Source organism: Maylandia zebra, linkage group LG10 (assembly GCF_041146795.1).
Source record: "Maylandia zebra isolate NMK-2024a linkage group LG10, Mzebra_GT3a, whole genome shotgun sequence".
NCBI lineage: Eukaryota > Metazoa > Chordata > Actinopteri > Cichliformes > Cichlidae > Maylandia > Maylandia zebra.
The window spans coordinates 6,115,724-6,135,347 of record NC_135176.1 but is presented as its reverse complement, the minus strand read 5'-3'; the positions used below and the strand labels follow the sequence as shown (position 1 = coordinate 6,135,347).

The following is a 19,624-nucleotide window of genomic DNA, read 5'->3' as shown; positions in this document are numbered from 1 at the left end:
GATTAGTAAATTAATGAATGAACATCTGTTTTTTAATGTTTTTTTTGGCAGCCACCATGGACTTATCTGCCTATCTGCTCCAAAGTCCAGCTCAACATAAAATATTTATAAATAACCCAGCAGGACAAAAATGGGCTGGATTCTTTCATGTTTAATGTTCACAGACAAAATGCAAAAGTTGAAACGAGGATTTGTGATAATGTAAAAGAATATGTATTTCCATGGTCAGATTAAAGATGTATATAACCACAAAAAAACATGAATAGGACACTGACTCAAAATAAATGTCGAAAAATATTATATACGATAATTAAAAATGCCTGGATTTTCGCTTACATTCAATTTTAAGATCAAATTTATTGGCAGAAACACAAACCTGCCTTAAGATGAGGTGTGCATCATGGAATTACTGCTATATTTTCAATTTGGATTTAGAGAAACTGTTGAAAACTGTTCACTGTCTTTTAAAAAGATTTTCGGAACACTTACCAAGCCTTTACCCTAATTACAAAAGCTATTATCGCTTACTTTTTACACCTTTTCGCCACTAATGCGAAGAGAAAAAAAATTGTTTATTGTTTATCTGTAGTGTCCGTTTAATACAACACCCAGAGCATTAAACCGAGTCCACTACATTATAACAAAACAGCCCGCAGTGTTGCAGCGGATGTCCACCCTGATTCTGAATAATCGAACTAGAAATCTTGTTATGACGAGACTTGGAATGTAAAACTCTGCTATCTCCCAGCCTTACAAAAAAGCTTACTTGAATATACTCGTACTCAGGTGTAGTCTGTGGGAGCGTTTGACTTTTCCTAATTTATCCTGTCATTCTTTTGCGTTGGTTGGCTCAAAGCTCAGCGGGCTTCACGCCATCATGCAGGAAACCCAGTAGAGAAGATGATGCAGCCTCGCATTCAAAGCTGAGCTCCATGCTGTGGAGACCGGTTCTTAATGCAAGTGGTTAAGACAGCCGTTTGAACTCCGAGAAGCATCTCACCATGATAACAGGATTACAGCCACATGTTGCGTCTAAACAGTAACATTGCATTCACAGGATTTATGTGGTTACTTAAAAAAAAAAAATCACTCCTTCTGGATTGGAAATGTAAACAGCAAATGCTCCCCGGTAGAAAACATACATGCGCGCGCGCGCGCACACACACACTCACACACACACACACACACACACACACACACACACACACACACACACACATAATAATAATAATAATACCGGTAATAGTAATAATAATAATAACAACAAAAAAAACTATGTACTGTTAGTTATATTTACAGACAAAAATATATAAATGATGTTTTCATTCAAAACCTGATTTACAAAATCTTCAACAATATCCACACACTGCCAATAACATATACATTTTTCTTAAAGTAACATGGAGAATGTTGTCTGGAATAAAAGTATAGTAAAACATGGGCAGAGCGCTTTTCCACGGGTTTATTTACATTCATTTGTACACTTATTTCCTCCTGAAAATAAAAGACACAACTGTGATGTTTCAAAATAAAATGTCTAGAGACTCATAATAATAATAATAATAATAATAATAATAATAATAATAATATAGATAATATAGAGAGTTTGCAAAACATAACAGAATAATCCATAGCCTTTATGCAGAGGAAAATTGGCAGTTATATAAAAAAAATTAATTAACAGTGTATTGTACAGCCTGTTCCCCCCTCACTGTAAAACTGCCATTTATATTGGCTAGCTATTTAAAGAAATAAACTTAAAATGATCCTACAGCTGTCTATAGGCTGCATTTACAAAAAGCAAAAAACAAGCAAACAAAAACAAAACAATAAGCCAACAAACAGTGCAGCCTACTATAGTAGATGATCCGGGGAGCAAATGTCATCCTCGATATCCACATCGTCGTCGTTTTCTTCCAGCATATACGAATCCGTCTCGAGGCCGTGTTTCAGCTCCTCTACGCTTTTGTCGTTCAGTTCGCTCTCGCTGGAGTTCTCCGCACATCGCTCCATCTCTCCTGTTGCCTTCCGCTCGTCCTGCGCTTTCCTCAGCTGCTTCTTGTGCTTCATCCGCCTGTTCTGAAACCATGTTTTCACCTGCACGTAAGAAACAAAGACGCACATTAGAAAAGTTTCTATGGCTCTGCTTGTGTGTAAAATATTTTATTATTAATAAATATTAATAAATAAATATTAATTTATTATTAAAACTGAAATGTGTTTTCTGCTACTGTAAACTACAGTTTAACATATGGAGTTTCATTCGAGATATGAAACTAATTCTAATTATCCCATATATTTCGTATATAGGGCTAAATAACGCATTGATGATGTAGCTATTGTTTTGTTTTTCCTTTCTTTTATGTATTATAAAATAAATTAAAAAGGGAATAACTCACTCCACATTTGAGTGTGCGTGTGTGTGCGTGTGCGTTCGCGCGCGCGAGCCAACCTGTGTCTCTGACAGGCTCAGCGCAGTGGCCAGTTCCACTCTCTCAGGTGTGGACAGATACCGCTGAATTTCAAACCGCTTTTCCAGCCCGGACAGCTGCGAGTCAGAGAAAACAGTCCGGGCCTTCCTGCGTCTGCAGTGCTTACCCGGTAACTCTGCGTGGTGCTGGAACAAGGCGGGCATCTGCATTCCTGCCGGCAATAAGAAGAGGTGGTTTGTATTATTTGTATTGTTATTGAAGTATTAAGAAAAATCAGAATATATCCCAGAAATAGGATGAATTTGAGTTTGGTGATGAATTCTTTGCCAAGGTAACAAACCTCGCTATTTGTAATAATAATAATGACATATTTAAAAAAAAAAAAGAAAGAAAAAAAATATAAATAGTAAAACACCTGCATGTTACAATCGGCTTTAAGATTTGAATGCACTTTGTAGAATACAATAATTAAAATGCATTCAAACAAACACATAATTGAAGCGGTTAAGTCAAATAAAGGATTCCGAGATTTGTGCTTTTCCTCTAAATCGTTATTTAAAAACTAGAGGCAATGTCCAGATAACAGCCCGCTGTGTGTGACAGCTTCCTTGTTATCCCAGGCCTCTGCCTCTCTCTTGCTTACCTGACGTAAAGAAGTACTGGTGGTGCTCCGGTTTGTGGAGAGGATGGTGCGGATGTGGGGCTAATATTGGGGTAGGCATCAGCGGGTATCCGTACTCCAGGATGGGCACCCGGGAAGCCAAGGAGCTACAGAACGGCGACGGGATGACCTCTCGCAGGGGCTTGGGCTTGTGCAATAAGATGTCCTCAATGAAAAACGACGTGGACCTCTGTGTAGGTGCCGCAGATGCGTAGTTCATACTCATGGTGTTACTGTGGATGATTATTTCCTTGCCTTTAAACCTGCATCAACACCTGCCTCTTCCCTCCAAGCCTCTGTCAAATTTAAATGTGGACCCTCTGTGTGACCAGTGAATGACACTATGCCGAACATTCCACAGACACCGGTGGGAGGGCACGTTTGCAATAAGTATTTATTCAGAGACGGTGCCGGATTGGGGATACTGGTTTGCGCATCAGCCAATTAGGGCTTTTGATGGACGGAGGAGAGCCGCGGGGGACGAGATTTTCACTCTGATTGGTTCAGACGGATTCCAAGCTGTCTTTTTATTTATTTATTTGTTTATTTATTTTGGTGGGTTTTAAGATAAGGAGCGCACCTGTGAACAGGGTTAATTTGGAAAGCAACTGGGAATCATCGGGTATGGTTGCGCTTTAGTGGTCGCCAAGCAACTACGCAGTTTTTGACTTCTGTCCGAGTGAAAACATTATTCTGTATTTACCCGAATAGAGGATACTATATAAAAAATAAATATAACCTACGAACGAGGCCATATTTGTTTCGAAAGTTTTCTTACAGTCTCCAAACAATTCAATCGTTGCATTTAATCATGTGTGAAAATGAAGGCGAGTTTTTTGTGTCTGTCATAGAATATGAACAAGTAGCCGGGAGCTACGGACGTAAGGCAAGACAAATTGTACATGATGTTTAAACTTCCCTTTGTAGTTCAGGTACAAGCCATTTATTACTTTATTAATGTGCTTGGTAAAAACATTCTATACTGCTACATAAATATTCACCCACAAACTCTAAAGGACATAAATTAACAAACAGACTTTGTACTCATTGCAAAGTCATTTTCAAGAAAACAAGATAATAAGGCCACAGAAAAAAGACATCCAACATGGCTAACCGTTTGCAATGTTTGGAACATGACTGAACAAAGGTTGCTGCTTTCTGTCATAAAAAAGATCAATCAATTAATTTTAAGAATGACTTTTTTCTCATTTATTTAAGCGCGAACGGACCACCTGTAACAACCGTCTGAAAAAGAAGAAATCAACTCCTCAGGAAAAAACGAGTTTTTGATTACTTTAATAAATATGTATGAAATAATTAGACGAATAACTCATGGTCACAAAATACATTGGTTCAACTGTAATAAAATAAAAATAAATTAAATCATGTGAAAGTACAGATGATGTTGTGGGGAGACCGGTCTCCCCGTGGTGTTTAAGAATTGTGCTGTTTCGCCATTTCCCTACAAGCCATAAGAAAGAAACACAGCACAAGTGTATATAGCGCGTGGTAAACTTGAATGAGAGTTTCTTACGTGCACATCGTATTTCACATGTAGCCTAGGCTACCTCATTTTTGACTCCTTGTGTCATCAGTCTGGTATATCTGCTGTCCACGTGAATTGGCCTTTTGATTTCCTTTGACCATATGCTTTTTTCTTTCTTTCTTTCTTTCTTTCTTTCTTTCTTTCTTTCTTTCTTTCTTTCTTTCTTTCTTTCTTTCTTTTACCGTCCAGGACACTGAGTGAAACAATTTCTGCTCTCTTCCTACGTATTAGTACTTTTTGAATTAAGTGACTTAGCTTGTGCCACAGGGAGATAATCTGCTACAGGTCTGTCTTGTCATTCCACCCAAATTGGCTGTAATTGTCGGTATTGAAATCTGGGAGAGTACAAGTGCCGCTCCTGGGCCCATTTTGGATAGAAAGCGCTGCGCTGTAATTTGTTGATATGGTGTTGTCATCACATTTCCAATCAGTGCGCTTAATGTGAAAGTGTCTTAATGCAGGCGGAATTCACGCTGCAATGCTATTAGGCAATTAAGAGAGATGTTAGAGCGGAAGTTGTAATCCTTGGACTGGAGGACAGGATTTCTATTTGATCACACGGAAGGAGAGCAAATTCATTACTGGGAGTCAGTTATGCTAGAAAGGCGCTGTTCTGCTGCATTAGTTTGCATAAGTTTGCTCAGAACGGACGCTCAATAGGCTACACAAATTAATATAGTTGGATGCAAATCAAATGTGTACGATTGCGACACATTTGTGTTTTCTGATATCGCTGAAACCGATAAAAGGTGAACGCCTTTCTAAAAACCCTCTTTACACTTCATATGGGGCAAATATTTCCCTCAGTATGTTAAATAAGGCAGTGAGAAGCAAATAAAATACGATTTTCTGCCTGCTTCATAAAAAACTATGAGATTACACGAGTACGTCAGAATCAAAACACGTCTCCAACGCTCATTTTTAAGCACGTAAATAAAGCTAAGTGGAAGAAAAGGACAGGAACTTTATAAGACAATGTATCCCTGCGGCACCTGCCTCTGATTCATCCCCTTTGTGAAAAGCACCAGGATAAGAAGTTAGTTTTACGTGATGAAATTGGGTTAAGGACGCGTTTTTTGTTTGCTTGCCTTTTAGTGTCCCTTTTATTCATTACATTTTTGCGTTTTTCTGACGTGGCAGGTTCGGATGATTTCACCTATCAATATAGCCGTGCTGGATAGTAAACAATGAATGGGAAGAAAACGCGGTTGTAAATGGGCTTTTTTTTTTCTTTTGAAATTTTTTTTATGCTTTTCTACTCTAGCCGAGCTCTCAAAGCATTTTATTCAACATGCCCCATCCACACAGGTACTTTTTTTTCTTTCTTAAGTGCTTAAGTGCTTTATATCTAACATTCACAATTAGATCACTGTCCAAGGATATTTGGCATGCAAACTGGAGCAGCCAGGGATGGAACCACCAACCTTCCGATTAGTAGATAACCTTGGTTGTAGTTCCTGAGCTACAGTATTGTGTGTGATTCAGTGAGTTTTGTGGGAATTGTATGCCTAAACTCATCAAATGTACTGATTAGGATAATGTAGCAACATTTACAGAGAAGAAAAAAGTCTGTCTACATCACTTGCCCTTACATAAATATAAGCTCAAATATAAATGTAAAGTTTGTTCTCCTACAGTTTTCTTTACTTTTGAAATCATAGATTAAAATACCAGGCTTTAAATGAGGTCAGTGGCTAGTGGTTTTCTTACGAAAAAAAAAAGCACATATCTTTAAGTTACCCAAAGCTTTGGATTTGGTAGTCCTCACGTGTCAGGATTGATCACCATCTACAGTATAGTTACGTGAAACAGCTGAACACCTTCCCAAAACCATAAAACACTGCTAAAAACAAGTGAGGAATAAATATACACAAGCCTAATGAAATTGAGTACAACATGCAGAGTCTCTGTATGTATGGCAAAGGAAGAAACATTCTTCCTAATACTTTATTGAAATTAGTTAAGCTCCAGAGGTCATCTGTGTGCAAGAATCCAAACCATGCAGCTCTCATGACCCCCGCTTATTTGTCTTCTAATGTGAGGTGGCACTTCTAGGGCATTCATGCATGTATATATAAATTATACCTGCAAAGAAAAAGGGGTTAGGTTTGTTATACATTATGAAATTGCTCCTACATGCATTTAAATGATTTTCTTTGTCATATTTTCAGTTACCCAAAGAAACATTTTTATAGAACTGTGTAGCTGTATGCAAAGGTGGTGATAGACTATATTCAGTGAGACTGATAAGGACTCAACCGCAGGACTCAAGAATCAGCTGAATACAAGAATTTTAGTTCACCAGGTGTATATGCAGGAAGTGCAGGGCAGTGCTATATACAACAATGTGGGGGACGGGGCTCCAGGGAAATCCAAAGGTTCTCCAACTCTCCACACTCACGACCACAGTTCCTTTCTCCACACTTGACACAAAGATTCACACAGGGAAGGTTATCCAGGAGGTCTGTAGGCGAGGAAATGAGAATGAGTTACAACGTTCACAATAGACACTTGACTGAGCTTGAGCTGTAGCTTGACTCTCACTGACGCATGGTAGACAACGATCCAGCGAAGACCAGCAGACTCCTCCTGGCTTAAATGCTGATTGCCTTGATGGGCATCAGGTGTGTTCCCCTTCAGTGGGCTGAGGGCGTGAACCCACAATGAGTTCCACCCTGGCAACAGAGAGGAGGCGAGAGAGAGCGAGAGAGAGAGAGAAAGGTAGAAACGGCGTCTTGCTGATCCCCCACGCCGTGACAGTTTTCCATAGTAGTTAATAGTTACACCAGTGAGCATAGACATACCTAGAAACACTAAAAAACCTGTGCCGAAAAAGGTCAAGGAAAATGAGAAATAAAAAAACAACACCCCCTTTTTTCAAAAGATTGTTGCTGTGTACTCATCAATGGTATTCAATATGTTAGCATGAATTATCTTTAGTAGGACAGGGTGAGCCATTTATATGGATACACCGTAATAAAATGGGAATGGTTGGTGATATTAAAGTCCTGTTTGTGGCACATTAGTATATGTAAGGGGGCAAACTCCTCAAGATGGGTGGTGGCCATGGTGGCCATTTAGAAGTCGGCCATCTTGGATACAACTTTTGTTTTTTTCAATAGGAAGAGGGCCAAGTGACACATCAAACTTATTGGTAATGTCACAAGAAAAACAATGGTGTGCTTGGTTTCAACGTAACTTTATTCTTTCATGAGTTATTTACAAGTTTCTCTTTTTTCACAGTCATTGACATGTTGAAGAGGTTAACACATGAGGAGCGGATCGAAATTGTGTTGATATCTGGTGAACGCAGTAACCGGGTCATTGCAGCAGATTCCAATGCAAGACACTCTACGAAACCACCCATCTCCCATGCTACAGTTAGCAAACTGCTTGCTAAGTTTCATGAAACTGGTTCAGTGTTGGATTTGCCAAAATGTGGACGCAAGGAAACTGTCACCAATGAAGAAACATCAGTGGCTGTCCTAGCTTCATTCAACAAGAGCCCACAGCGTAGCACTCGCCGCATGTCACTGGAGAGTGGCATTAGTCGAACATCCCTTCGGCGGATATTAGCTACTCACAAATGGCACCCTTACAAACTCCAGCTACTGCAGCATCTCAACGAGGATGACCCAGATCAGGGCACAGAATTTGCAGAATGGGCAAAACAAAAATTGGAACAGGACCCTCAGTTCACGCAGAAGATTTTGTTCAGTGATGAGGCAAACTTTTATGTAAATGGTGAAGTTAACCAACAAAACCACCGCTATTGGTCTGACACTAACCCACATTGGATGGATCCCTCCAAGATTGTTGGAACAACAAAAGTGATGGTTTGGTGTGGTATATGGGGAACAACGATAGTGGGTCCATTCTTATCAATGGAAACCTCAAGGCCACTGGATATTTGAAATTGTTACATGATGATGTGTTTCCCTCTTTTTGCACTAAAGCTGGCACGTTCCCTCAGTTTTTCCAGCAAGATGGTGCACCACCACATTATGGGTGCCAGGTCCGAGCATTCCTAGATGAACAGTTTCCTGGAAAGTGGATTGGTCATTGTGGGCCAGTTGAATGGCCCCCAAGGTCTCCTGATCTGACCCCCCCTTATCTTTGGGGTCATCTGAAGGCAATTGTCTATGGTGTGAAGATACGAGATGTGCAACACCTGAAACTACAGATACTGGATGCCTGTGCTGGCATTTCTCCTGCGGTGTTGCTATCAGTGTCTGAAGAGTGGGAGAAGAGGGTTGCATTGACAATCCAACACACAATGGGCAGCACATTGAACACATTTTATAAGTGGTCAGAAACTTGTAAATAACTCATGAAAGAATAAAGTTATGCTGAAACCAAGCACAACATTGTTTTTCTTGTGACATTACCAATAAGTTTGATGTGTCACATGGCCCTCTTCCTATTGAAAAAACAAAAGTTGTATCCAAGATGGCCGACTTCTAAATGGCCACCATGGTCACCACCCATCTTAAGGAGTTTGCCCCCTCACATATACTAATGTGCCACAAACAGGACTTTAATATCACCAACCATTCCCATTTTATTACGGTGTATCCATATAAATGGCCCACCCTGTAGAACAACAACAACAAATTATATAGTTGAATAAGGCTACTCGAATTATGAAGAGCAAAGTGTTAAAACAGGAGCTTAATGCAGCCTCTTAGACATGAATACTGTCTTTTTTGAACACAGGCGTGTGTGCTTTGTTGTGAAACTGTCCTGATAATGGAATAATTACAAAATAAGTAGTTTGTGACTAGTGCATCCTTTTTCTAGTGTCAGGTATTGATAGCTGGACTCATTTAAGGTCAAATCCAATTCAAATTACTGCTTGTACTGAAACAACAGAAGGAAGCACATACTTACATGTGATGAAAAACAATATGCCTGCAGCAAAGGTTTTGTCAAACCTGTCAAAAGAGGAGTAATGGATGAAAGCTGTAATGCCAATGATGATGCCAATGACAGATCAGAAGAGAGATGATCCGTCCACTGGGCGGTGGACAAGGGCAGAGGTCAAAAGGAATCACTTGTAGGGTCAGTGCAAGTAACCACAGATGGAAATTCCAAACCTACGAATCCCGAAGAAACACATGAACACCAATCAAATTATATTTAGAAACTTGCAGTTTTTAACACACAGATTAAAAAAATAATAGGCTCTCGTATTTTATGGTTTACAACAAGAGCAATTAATGTTTTTGTGGTTTCAAATTCTGTGATCAACCGAAATCTAATGAAAAAAAAAATCTCTGTTACTCTTGATGACACATGAGTTAAGAGATACTGTGTATGATTTTCAGTGTTGTTTGGTATTTTAGCAGTATGCACTCTGGATTTGGGAACTGAAAACCCAGACTTAGCATCATTTACCATGTAGCAATAATGTTTGAATATGTACAGAATGTGGTTTCCAGTGTTGGGAAGATTACTTTTAAAATGTATTCCACTACAGATTACAGAATACATGTTCTAAAATGTATTTTGTAACATATTCCGTAACATTACTCAATGAGAGTAATGTATTCTGAATACTTTGGATTACTTAATATATTATCCTGCTTTTTACAACTACATGAATGTACTATTGCTGTGTGATTTATTACTATTACTGAAGGTTACTCGTGATACCAATATGAACTAGATTTTTAAATCTTAATATAAAATGAGTAACAGTAGAGTGGACATTAGGTAAGGCTGCACTTTTTGCAGCGATCTCTTATAGAAAACTTTTCTGCGCGTATATAAAACAGGTCCGCAGCTCTGAACCGTAGTAAAGGGACCTCTGGCTAGTACAGGTTTGTAGCTGAAAACTTGCTTTACTTTGTTGTCTGGGTCAACCGTCGAGTCTTGATAGCTTACTTACAACTGGGCTCGTCAGGCACTCTTTTTGGCTGCAGTGCGGCCGCAAGTAGAGGTAAAATGGGCTGTGAGATTAAGACACGGCCCATTAGATCTTCTTAATGCGTGTTTTGTTTGCGTTTCCACCAGCGTAGAATTACCAGAAATAGAGAGGGCGTAGCCTAACATGTGAAACTGGAAAAGACCACCGTGTAATCCATTTATTTCAACAAAGTAACTGTATTCTGAATACCACCTTTTTAAACGGTAACTGTAACGGAATACAACAACTGTAACAACATTGTCATCCCCTATGTAGCCGGTGTATCAGAGAAACTCAGGAGAGTTTTCTCCAAGCATGACATCCCAGTGTATTTCAGACCCAGCAACACGCTCAGACAGAAACTGGTTCACCCGAAAGACAAAACGCCAAAACACAAACTTAACAATGTGGTGTATGCTGTACAGTGCAGCGAGGAATGCTCAGACCTCTACATTGGAGAGACCAAACAGCCACTTCACAAGCGCATGGCACAACACAGAAGAGCCACCTCCACAGGACAAGACTCAGCAGTCCATCTGCATCTTAAGGATAAAGGACACTCTTTCGAGGATGCCAATGTTCACATTTTGGACAGAGAGGACAGATGGTTTGAAAGAGGAGTGAAAGAAGCCATCTATGTCCACTGTGAGCGACCATCTTTGAACAGAGGCGGGGGTTTACGACACCAACTCTCTGCCATCTATAATCCAGTTTTGAGATCCCTTCCCAGACGCCTTAACGCCCACTCACATCCTGGGCCATCTGACCTCAGGAATTCGCATGATAAGGTGGGGCCAGGTTTCACAATGAACACACCCGAAACTGGCTGATTGGGACCCACGCCCAGTTTCCCACCTTGGCTCAGGCGATTAGAGGATCATCAGGGGGTCCTTTTGTCCCTCTGTGGGGGGTCACTCCCACTAGGTTTATATCTGGGACTCTCCACCATTTGACCTTAGAACTGAAGAAGCTTCTCGGATGAGAGGTGAAACGTCTTCAAGCAACTTAAAGAAGTCCAGACGCTTTTCTTTGCAAGCTCCTTTGTAACGGAATACAGTTACTCATATTTTGTATTTTAAATATGTAATGCTGGTACATGTATTCCATTATTCCCCAACACTGGTGGTTTCATATTGTCTTGCTGAAATAAGCAAGGCCTTCCTTGAAAAAGATGGAGTCTGTATGGCAGCATATATTTCTCCAAAACCTAAATATACTGTCAGACCACAGAATGCTTCATGTCCGTCCATTAGAAATAAGCTTAGTGTAACTATTTGTCCACACAGTCTTTCACAGAGATGATCACCTATCTTTAATTCTGAAAGGGAAGCATTTCCCCGGTGTACAGTAACACCACAAGCTCTGGTGCATGTAGTTATTGGACTGCCGATATTGCATCCAGTAATCGGTTGCTGTGGAAACAATGAGGAGGATGTTCTCCATGCCTGCACAGAACAACCCACCACCCATAAAGCTGTACATCCTGCACCTGCAGAGACAGACAGTAGCATGGCACATAAGGTCACTTAGCATCAGTGGTTATGGACAGGGTTCCCTCCTCTCCATCTCACACACACACACACACACACACACACACACACACACACACACACACACACACACACACACACACACACACACACACACACTTACACACACACACACACACACTTCAGGGAGTGCAGGTCTAAGTGTCAGTAATTGCGTTATAATGAACATATTATTTCTACTGGATTGTGCTCCGGGGTTGCCTATGTGTACGTTTCTCTTTGTTCTCTAGGGGATCAATCCCTGAAAATAGCCCCGACCCTCAATGCACACACACACACACACATATGCACACACACAGACATGTCTGGCCTATCAGGTCCAGCAGTGCTTTGATACTTGATACATCTATTGCTCATTCTTACACCTCAATGCAACATCCAGTACCCATCGTCAATGACAGTTTTGGTGAGAAAGGGACTTTAGATATATATCATGTTATGTCTGAAACCTGAACAAGCTGTTTACTTAAGAGCTGTCTGTATTCATTAAAGTGCTCTGTAGTTCCTTTGAGTAACATTTAACCCTGAGCATCCTCTACAACAACAAACACAGTGCTCAGACAATAGGCCAGGCTGCCTGTCAGCCAATCAGCACTCACCAGTTTTATGGTGTTGGAATCTGCTGAAAAAACAGAAAAGCTAAAGTAATACTAATGTCTGTACGGTTTTAAATGAAATTACAGGGCTGAACTTACTGGAGAGTAAGCCAGACATTAAATCACTATCTTTCCTGTTCTGCTTCTAACATTTTTACCACATTATAAAAACAGTATCACAATTGTCACACTTTAAAGAAAAATCTTAATATTCCTGCTCAGGATAAATGTTTTCAAAATGCATTCAAAATTCAGAAATGGATTTTAATGGATTTAAATTACATTTGCCGTAAATGTGTGATGTGATATTACCACTTACACTGTGCTAAAGTATTATAAATAATTTTATCTTATACATTATTAGGAACATTTAATCTTTTTGTCAAGATCACAAAATGTGTTTCAGTTTTCTATAAACCAAAAGAAAGTGATACAATTAGAGAAGCAATTTACTTTGAAACAGAGAACATAGATCATATCATCACGCTGTCACAAATCATTTTTCTTTACACTGTGAAGACAGTATTTCTTACAGTGTTAACAATTACAGTAACTAGAACAAAATGTCTTGCTAACATTGCCATTGTATTTATTGTGCTCTGTTTTAGACAGCGCAAACATCTTCCACTTTTTCACTCTTTTAACCCATTACAATCATCATAAAAATTTAGCTGCATATACTCTACCTGCACAGTTTTTAAAGTATATGTTTTCTTATTTATTGTCTCTTAGGCCTATTAATTTCTTTTAAATGTAAGCACAACTTAACTATTATAATTCATGTATAGCAAAAATAACACGAGAAAAAGTAAAAGTAAAGTGAAAGTAAAAGCGAATAAAAAAGAGTTGGTTTACAAAAACCAACTTGAGATATGATTAATTTCAGTTTCAGATCTCAATTCCTTTCCATGATGAGTTTGTTGGTGGCTGCATTTCCCCTACTGATAATCTCTTAATGCAACCAGCTCCTCCCCTACCTTCCCTGTGCACTCATGCACCTTGTAGAACAGAGTTTATTGTGGAAGAAATGCTTGATAAATATGGATAAGCAAAAGCAAAACAATGGAGCTGAAAAGCCAAGAGAGAAAAACCAAAGGAAAACAGATGCAACAAAATGTGTCAAATTAACCGTCATATTAGCAGTCCGGGTGGCTGCTACACTGCCAGCAGAGGTACCAACAGAGGCTACGGTTGCCAGCTCTAGCGGTGAAGTGTAGGAAGGATTGCAGTCCAAAAAAGGGTGAGGAAGGTGTAATTAATATGGTAAATAAAACAGATAGAAGGACACAAGTAGGAAGGAAGAGATTCGAGTAAAATGAAGGTTTACATTGACCATGAGCCACTCCTAAAGCTAAAATGTAGCCTTTAATTGTGACATGCTGCACTGCAGTGCAACTAAGATGTCCTACTAAGATGATATCATATATACCATCATTAATTGACATCACTCCGGCCTCTCTTTCTGTCTATTTGAGCCTAATTGTTGGGTAGAAGTGGAGGAGAGAAAGATAGAAGACCAGTCTGTAAACTATTTTACTCACCCAAGTTCTGCTATGACAGAGGATTTAATTTCCTTTTCTTCCTTTTTCTTTTTTTGCATGTACTACCCAGTATTACCATTGTTCTGCAGAATTGCACGCATATGTGCACATATTTAAGAAGACTATCTGTGCTGTTTTGACTGCTCATGATGGGCTGCCGGGACCAAAAATGCAAATGCCAGAGCTAATGTTTTGTCCCAGTCCAGCACTGAACTCATCATATCGTAAACAGGAAACAAAGGAAACAACAAAGTCACAAAGTTCATTGTTCAGCTGGTCGCCATAGCAGTTTATCATCTGTCCTTGCTTCCTTTTCTGTCACTCTAAGACTCTGCATGTCTTTCCTCACTACATCCACGAATCTTCCTCTTTCCACTGGCTACCTACTTCTAGTACAAATTACAATGTCCTCTGCAAATGTGATACTCCATGGTCTAACCGAGGTTGTAGTCCATGGTCAGACATAATTAGTCCTGCATGAACCTCACATACTTCTCTGCCACTCCTGACTTCCTCAGGCAGTATTGCATTTGCCCTGTTGGCACCCTATCTGTCATATACTTTCTCTAGATTCACACTAACACAGTCCATCTCCTTCTGTATACTTCTCCACCAATATTCTGTAGTGCTCTTTCTTTGCATGAAACTGTACTGCTGCTCACTGATCCTCACTGATTTTTTTTCCACACAAACAAGTTATTAAAAAAATTCAATTAAACTTTATTTATACAGCACCAAATCACAACAACAGTTGCCTCACGGCTCTTTATATTGACCCAACAATAATACAAACATATTTGAAATAAATTCAGAATAAGATTACATTTTTAAATGAGGTGTTATTAATTCATATTTTTCCTTAGTTATTTTGTTAAACAGATTTTTCAAAGGCAACAAGCCAAACAGAATCAGACTCTGTGTATGTTCCCTTATAACGATAGCCTTAGTCAGCCCATATAAAAGTTAAATTATTGTGTAAGCTGTTTAAGACAAATTAACTGGCATATATAATTGGAAACAACAAGAATTTTTTTTTTGATTAAAAAAAATTCTACATGATTGCCTTAAGCAGGGAGTACATGTTCTGTGCCTATGAGGTCTGCAAGAGTCTGCCAGGGTGCCCCCAGTAACATAAATTTCATATGTCACTGGTTAGCATGAGGGTCAATATGGACATCTGCTCCCAGACGATCAAAAATCAGCAAAGTAAAGAAACAAATAAAGAACAATAGCATCCTAAACCACATCAGAGAATAAAAGAGTTAAATGTGGATTATTAAACATTAACATAATTTCAGAAGTATGCATTGTTTATGTAAAAGACAGAACTATTAAATTCTATTTTAGTGCTGTAAATACTTATCTAAAAATGGATGCAATGATTGAAAATGATACAAAAATAAGAGTAAAAGAAGTGTTTCTGTAATTGTACATAGATTTGTTTCTTGTTGTTCATTAACAGTTTTTTGTAAAGAGAATTTGTGGCGGGAGTGTTATTCCTTATCTTTTTTAAACAATTTTTGAAAAAAACTTCTATAAATGCACAAGATAAGGAGTAACATTCCTGCCACAAATGGTCTTTACAAATTCTTTTTATGCTTTAATTGGTAATATAAGAAAAAAACTAATCACTGATTACTAATTGTATTTTGTATTTAATTAATCAGATGCCTCTTCAAGAAAAAAATATGAAAAAGGGAAGAATACCAGTTTCAGCAGGTGGCTGCTATTTTACTTTTTTTTTTTTACCAGTCATTCCCTGGTAACAAAAATTGTGTGAATCGGCTCTCACCTGTGAAGAGAATGGGATGTGAGTGCCAGCCCAGCCAGTTCTGGTATTTTCTGGAATAGGAATGGATGTGCACGGTGCTGGGCTGTAAGCACAAGTCCTGGTAGTGTTTCTTCTGTTCCTTGTTGTTCAAAGGTCCTACTGGTCCTACAGTTTCTTTAGCCCTGTCCTTCTGTCCTCATGTAACATCCTGTCTCCTCGTCTTGATACTCAGCGACACAGCAAATCATTTTGCAGCTGGAAAACAACCTGTGCAACCTGAATAGACTACTTCCACCTTCTCTTGCCAGCAGTAGTGACAAGGATACTAGCAAAATGCAAAACTAGAAAAAAACAGTCAAACAAATTAGGAGAAAGCAAAAGGACTTTGTCCTCCTTTCCTGGTTGGGAACTGTTTCATTGTTTCACAGTAAACCTGAACTGTACTTGTTGTCAGAGCCTCTGGGCTCCAACAGAAAACAACCATGGGAGAAGGGAGACTGATTAGTGGGAAAGCTATCTTATTGAAGTTCTGGATGAAAGAGAGAGAAATGGCCAAGTCAACCAGGAGGACCAGGAGACTATGAGAAAATCAGGAGGATCAGCTGGAAACAAAAATGGACTTAGGAAGTGCTAGAAGAATTAATGTAGGACTTATTGCAAAAATATTTCCCATATAATATTTCCCAAGTGAAGTTGTCATGCAGTTTTACATGTAGCTCAAATATATATAGTTAAAAACAGCTGTATATTTGTGAATGATCCTCATGACCTTTATTGTCACCTTTGAATTGGAATCTTTGGAGTGTTTTGGTAAAGAACACTTTATTTTTAATTGTAGTAATGTTATAAAGTAATGTTATAGTTTAGTGATGAATTACAAATCAAGACTGTTAAATGTAATTAACTTGTTACAGTGCTATAATTTTCTTTTGTTAAATGATAGAAATTCCTCTTTCTGCACTGGTGACTCTGAAGGTAAATGGAGCTGGCAGCTCACACCAATACAGATCCTTTTGCTGTGCTCGGACATGATGTTTCCTTCATTCTGACTATCATCTGGCTGTATTTGCTCCTGTTGTGCCTCCTTCCCATATCCAGCTGTTGCCCGTTTGCTTTGACACACACACACACACACACACACACACATACACAAACCACGAAGATGAAAGGAGAAGAGTAGCTCCATTACCTGCATTACAGCAAGTTGCTCAGACCAATTGACAACAACAAAATGCCCCAGAAAAAGCATTTTTTCTCCCTGAGATTTGAGTGCTGTACTTACATCTAACTTCATTTTTATAGACCACAGCCTATTTTCTTCCATCTAGAGTGTGGCTGCCAGGAGGGCATTTGATATCTTCCCATGCACCATCAAAGTGGACAATATGCCTCCATGACAGAAGAGCAAATCCATGTTTTCTTGAATCCATCCAGCTTTTGAGAGATTAATTTTGTTATGGAAAGTCTACATTTATGTGGTATCATCTGTGGGTAAGGAGGGAAGGTAATGTGGTGAAAATAATTACAAAGATTGTGTGGCTAGCATCCATGCATTGTTGTGGTAAAGTAACTAAAGCTTAGAGGTATATCAGAAATCCTCCTGCACACAGCCTTGTTCATGTGCACCTGCTGTCCGAGCTCAGCGATCCACACGCTCACATGCCAATTTCCTTCTTCATAAGTGGTTTTTAAAGTTTCTGCTTATTTTGCACTTACACGATTACAGGATTTGATGCTTAAGGAAATGATCTGTGTATTGTTATGGTACTTTAGCAAACTGATGATATAATTCTTTTTAATAAAAGACAGTGTTTTTTGTTCCCTGATTTTCCTATAGTCCACATCTGCAGTTTTTAGGTACTTATACTAAATTTGACAAATTCAGGGGCAAAGCTGTTACTAAAATTTTCTTATGAAATGATGGCAACAGTCAAGTATTCACAGATTCCATATTACAAAGAAAATATATCTTGTTCAAAATGTCCTCTTCTATTCAATTCAGTTCAATTTTATTTGTATAGCACCAAATCACAACAACCATTGCCTCAAGGCTTGTAGTATAAAGCTAAAACCTGTTCTAATATAACCAAAAGACTGGAAACAGATTCTACATGTTGATATACAAAAATCAGTTTGCAGAGATGACATGACATTAATAGGCTAATCAACCAATTATTAGACCATTAAAACCAGCCCAGATCCCAATGGGGTTAAAAAATATTTATCTTAGTGCAAATAAATCTTATTGAACCTGCACCTTCATGGCTCAGTAAAACATGTCTAAAAAAATCCATTCACTTTTATTGTGTCTATGCTACTTAAACAATGGCCCACAACCAGTTTCAAATAGAAGTGTGTCTTTTGTCCCATCCTTCTCCCCTAACCACAAACTGGTCGTGGGAGATGGCTGCCCCTCCCTGTCTGGAGATTTCTTCCTGTTAAATGGGAGGTTTTCCTTTGCACTGTCACCAAGTCCTTGCTTACAGGGGGTTGTCTCATTATTGTAGGATCTTTACCTTACAATATAAAGCACCTTAAGGTGACTGTTGTTTTGATATGCTATGATATCATCTGTGTTCCCTTCTGTATATAAATAAATTTGAACTGAGTTGTGCTGAACTCCAAATGTGTTTTTGTTTTTCACTGCTAGGATACATTTCTGTTTGGTTCATGTAGGGTGAGATTTATAATTGGATTTATTATTGGATTTTTTTATTGGAATTATAGAAGTTGTATGAACCCAAATGATGTGCAAAAGAAAAATTGCCTAACTTGTCCAGTTGATAAACTTGCATTTACTCAAGCTGAACTGTACCTGACTGTTTTCAAACCAGTTATAGCAAGTACAAGCTGATAAAGATGAAAGAGACATCATCACTCGAAAGACTTGAAAGATGATTATGAATCAGGTTTACAACACAGTGCCTGCACTACTAAAGCAATATTACTAGGATATTATTGGTAATATTATTTTGTTGTATGAAGGTATGCATTTTGGGCATTAACCCATTCACAACTGAAGTTTCAAACATCTTTATATGTAAAGTCACTAATGATTAATATTATTTAAAAAAAAAAAAGACCTTCCAAAATACTTGAGTCATTTTTTTTGCTTGTTACTTGCATCAACTTTTGTTTTCTAAGGATATAATATATCTGTATTTGTATTTATAATCAAAATGTCATCTTTTGTTTCTCTTCTTTTACGCCCTCTCAGCCAAATATACTCACTAACAGATTTCACTCTATTAGTCAGAAGTTCTGATCCATCTACCTACTAATGGAACAAGCCTATAGATTGTGCAAGAATAGAAGTATGAAGGTGGTGGATATGAACCAAAAACTGAGAGTTATTTTCCAGCTGTGCTGTTCACAATACACAAGGCCGCAAAAACCTATAATGGCCTCTGAAAGTTATCGACATTAGTGGGCAAAATGCTTCTGAATCTTTACGTTCCAGCCACGCTTTGCCTAAATGCTTAAATCAACTCTGTGGAATTGAATTTTCAAGCCTTCAAATGGCTAATTTGTGCAGCAAGTGCTTTCAGCGTTTCCTCGGCAAATGAACGGCCGCTCTAATCATAAGAGCATGTGGATGGTGGAGCCTCTCCACACCCAC

At 38.7% G+C, this 19,624-nt stretch overlaps 1 protein-coding gene and 1 long non-coding RNA gene across 2 annotated transcripts; both read right to left on the bottom strand.

The window, feature by feature from the left end:
* Nucleotides 1–1,453: 1,453 nt before the first annotated feature.
* bsx (brain-specific homeobox) lies at nucleotides 1,454–3,444 on the bottom strand. Its single transcript, XM_004574916.2, has 3 exons — nucleotides 3,076–3,444; nucleotides 2,453–2,643; nucleotides 1,454–2,097 (listed from the first exon to the last, which is right to left on the bottom strand). Exons 1-3 carry the CDS (start codon nucleotides 3,317–3,319, stop codon nucleotides 1,855–1,857), a joined length of 678 nt encoding a protein of 225 aa, XP_004574973.1. The 5' UTR covers nucleotides 3,320–3,444; the 3' UTR covers nucleotides 1,454–1,854.
* Nucleotides 3,445–6,551: 3,107 nt separating this feature from the next.
* LOC143420664 (uncharacterized) lies at nucleotides 6,552–7,322 on the bottom strand. Its single transcript, XR_013100389.1, has 3 exons — nucleotides 7,188–7,322; nucleotides 6,942–7,103; nucleotides 6,552–6,724 (listed from the first exon to the last, which is right to left on the bottom strand). It is a non-coding gene; the product is annotated as an uncharacterized LOC143420664 (long non-coding RNA).
* Between the last annotated feature and the right edge of the window lie 12,302 nt (nucleotides 7,323–19,624).

What these genes read in the sequence shown, in the direction of transcription:
- bsx (XM_004574916.2), bottom strand. Translation starts at nt 3,319, where the DNA reads ATGAGTATGAACTACGCATCTGCGGCACCTACACAGAGGTCCACGTCG. An exon ending in CCAGTACTTCTTTACGTCAG is followed by an intron (nt 2,644 to 3,075) that starts GTAAGCAAGAGA and finishes TATTGCCGGCAG; the next exon opens with GAATGCAGATGCCCGCCTTG. An exon ending in TGAGCCTGTCAGAGACACAG is followed by an intron (nt 2,098 to 2,452) that starts GTTGGCTCGCGC and finishes TCTTACGTGCAG; the next exon opens with GTGAAAACATGGTTTCAGAA.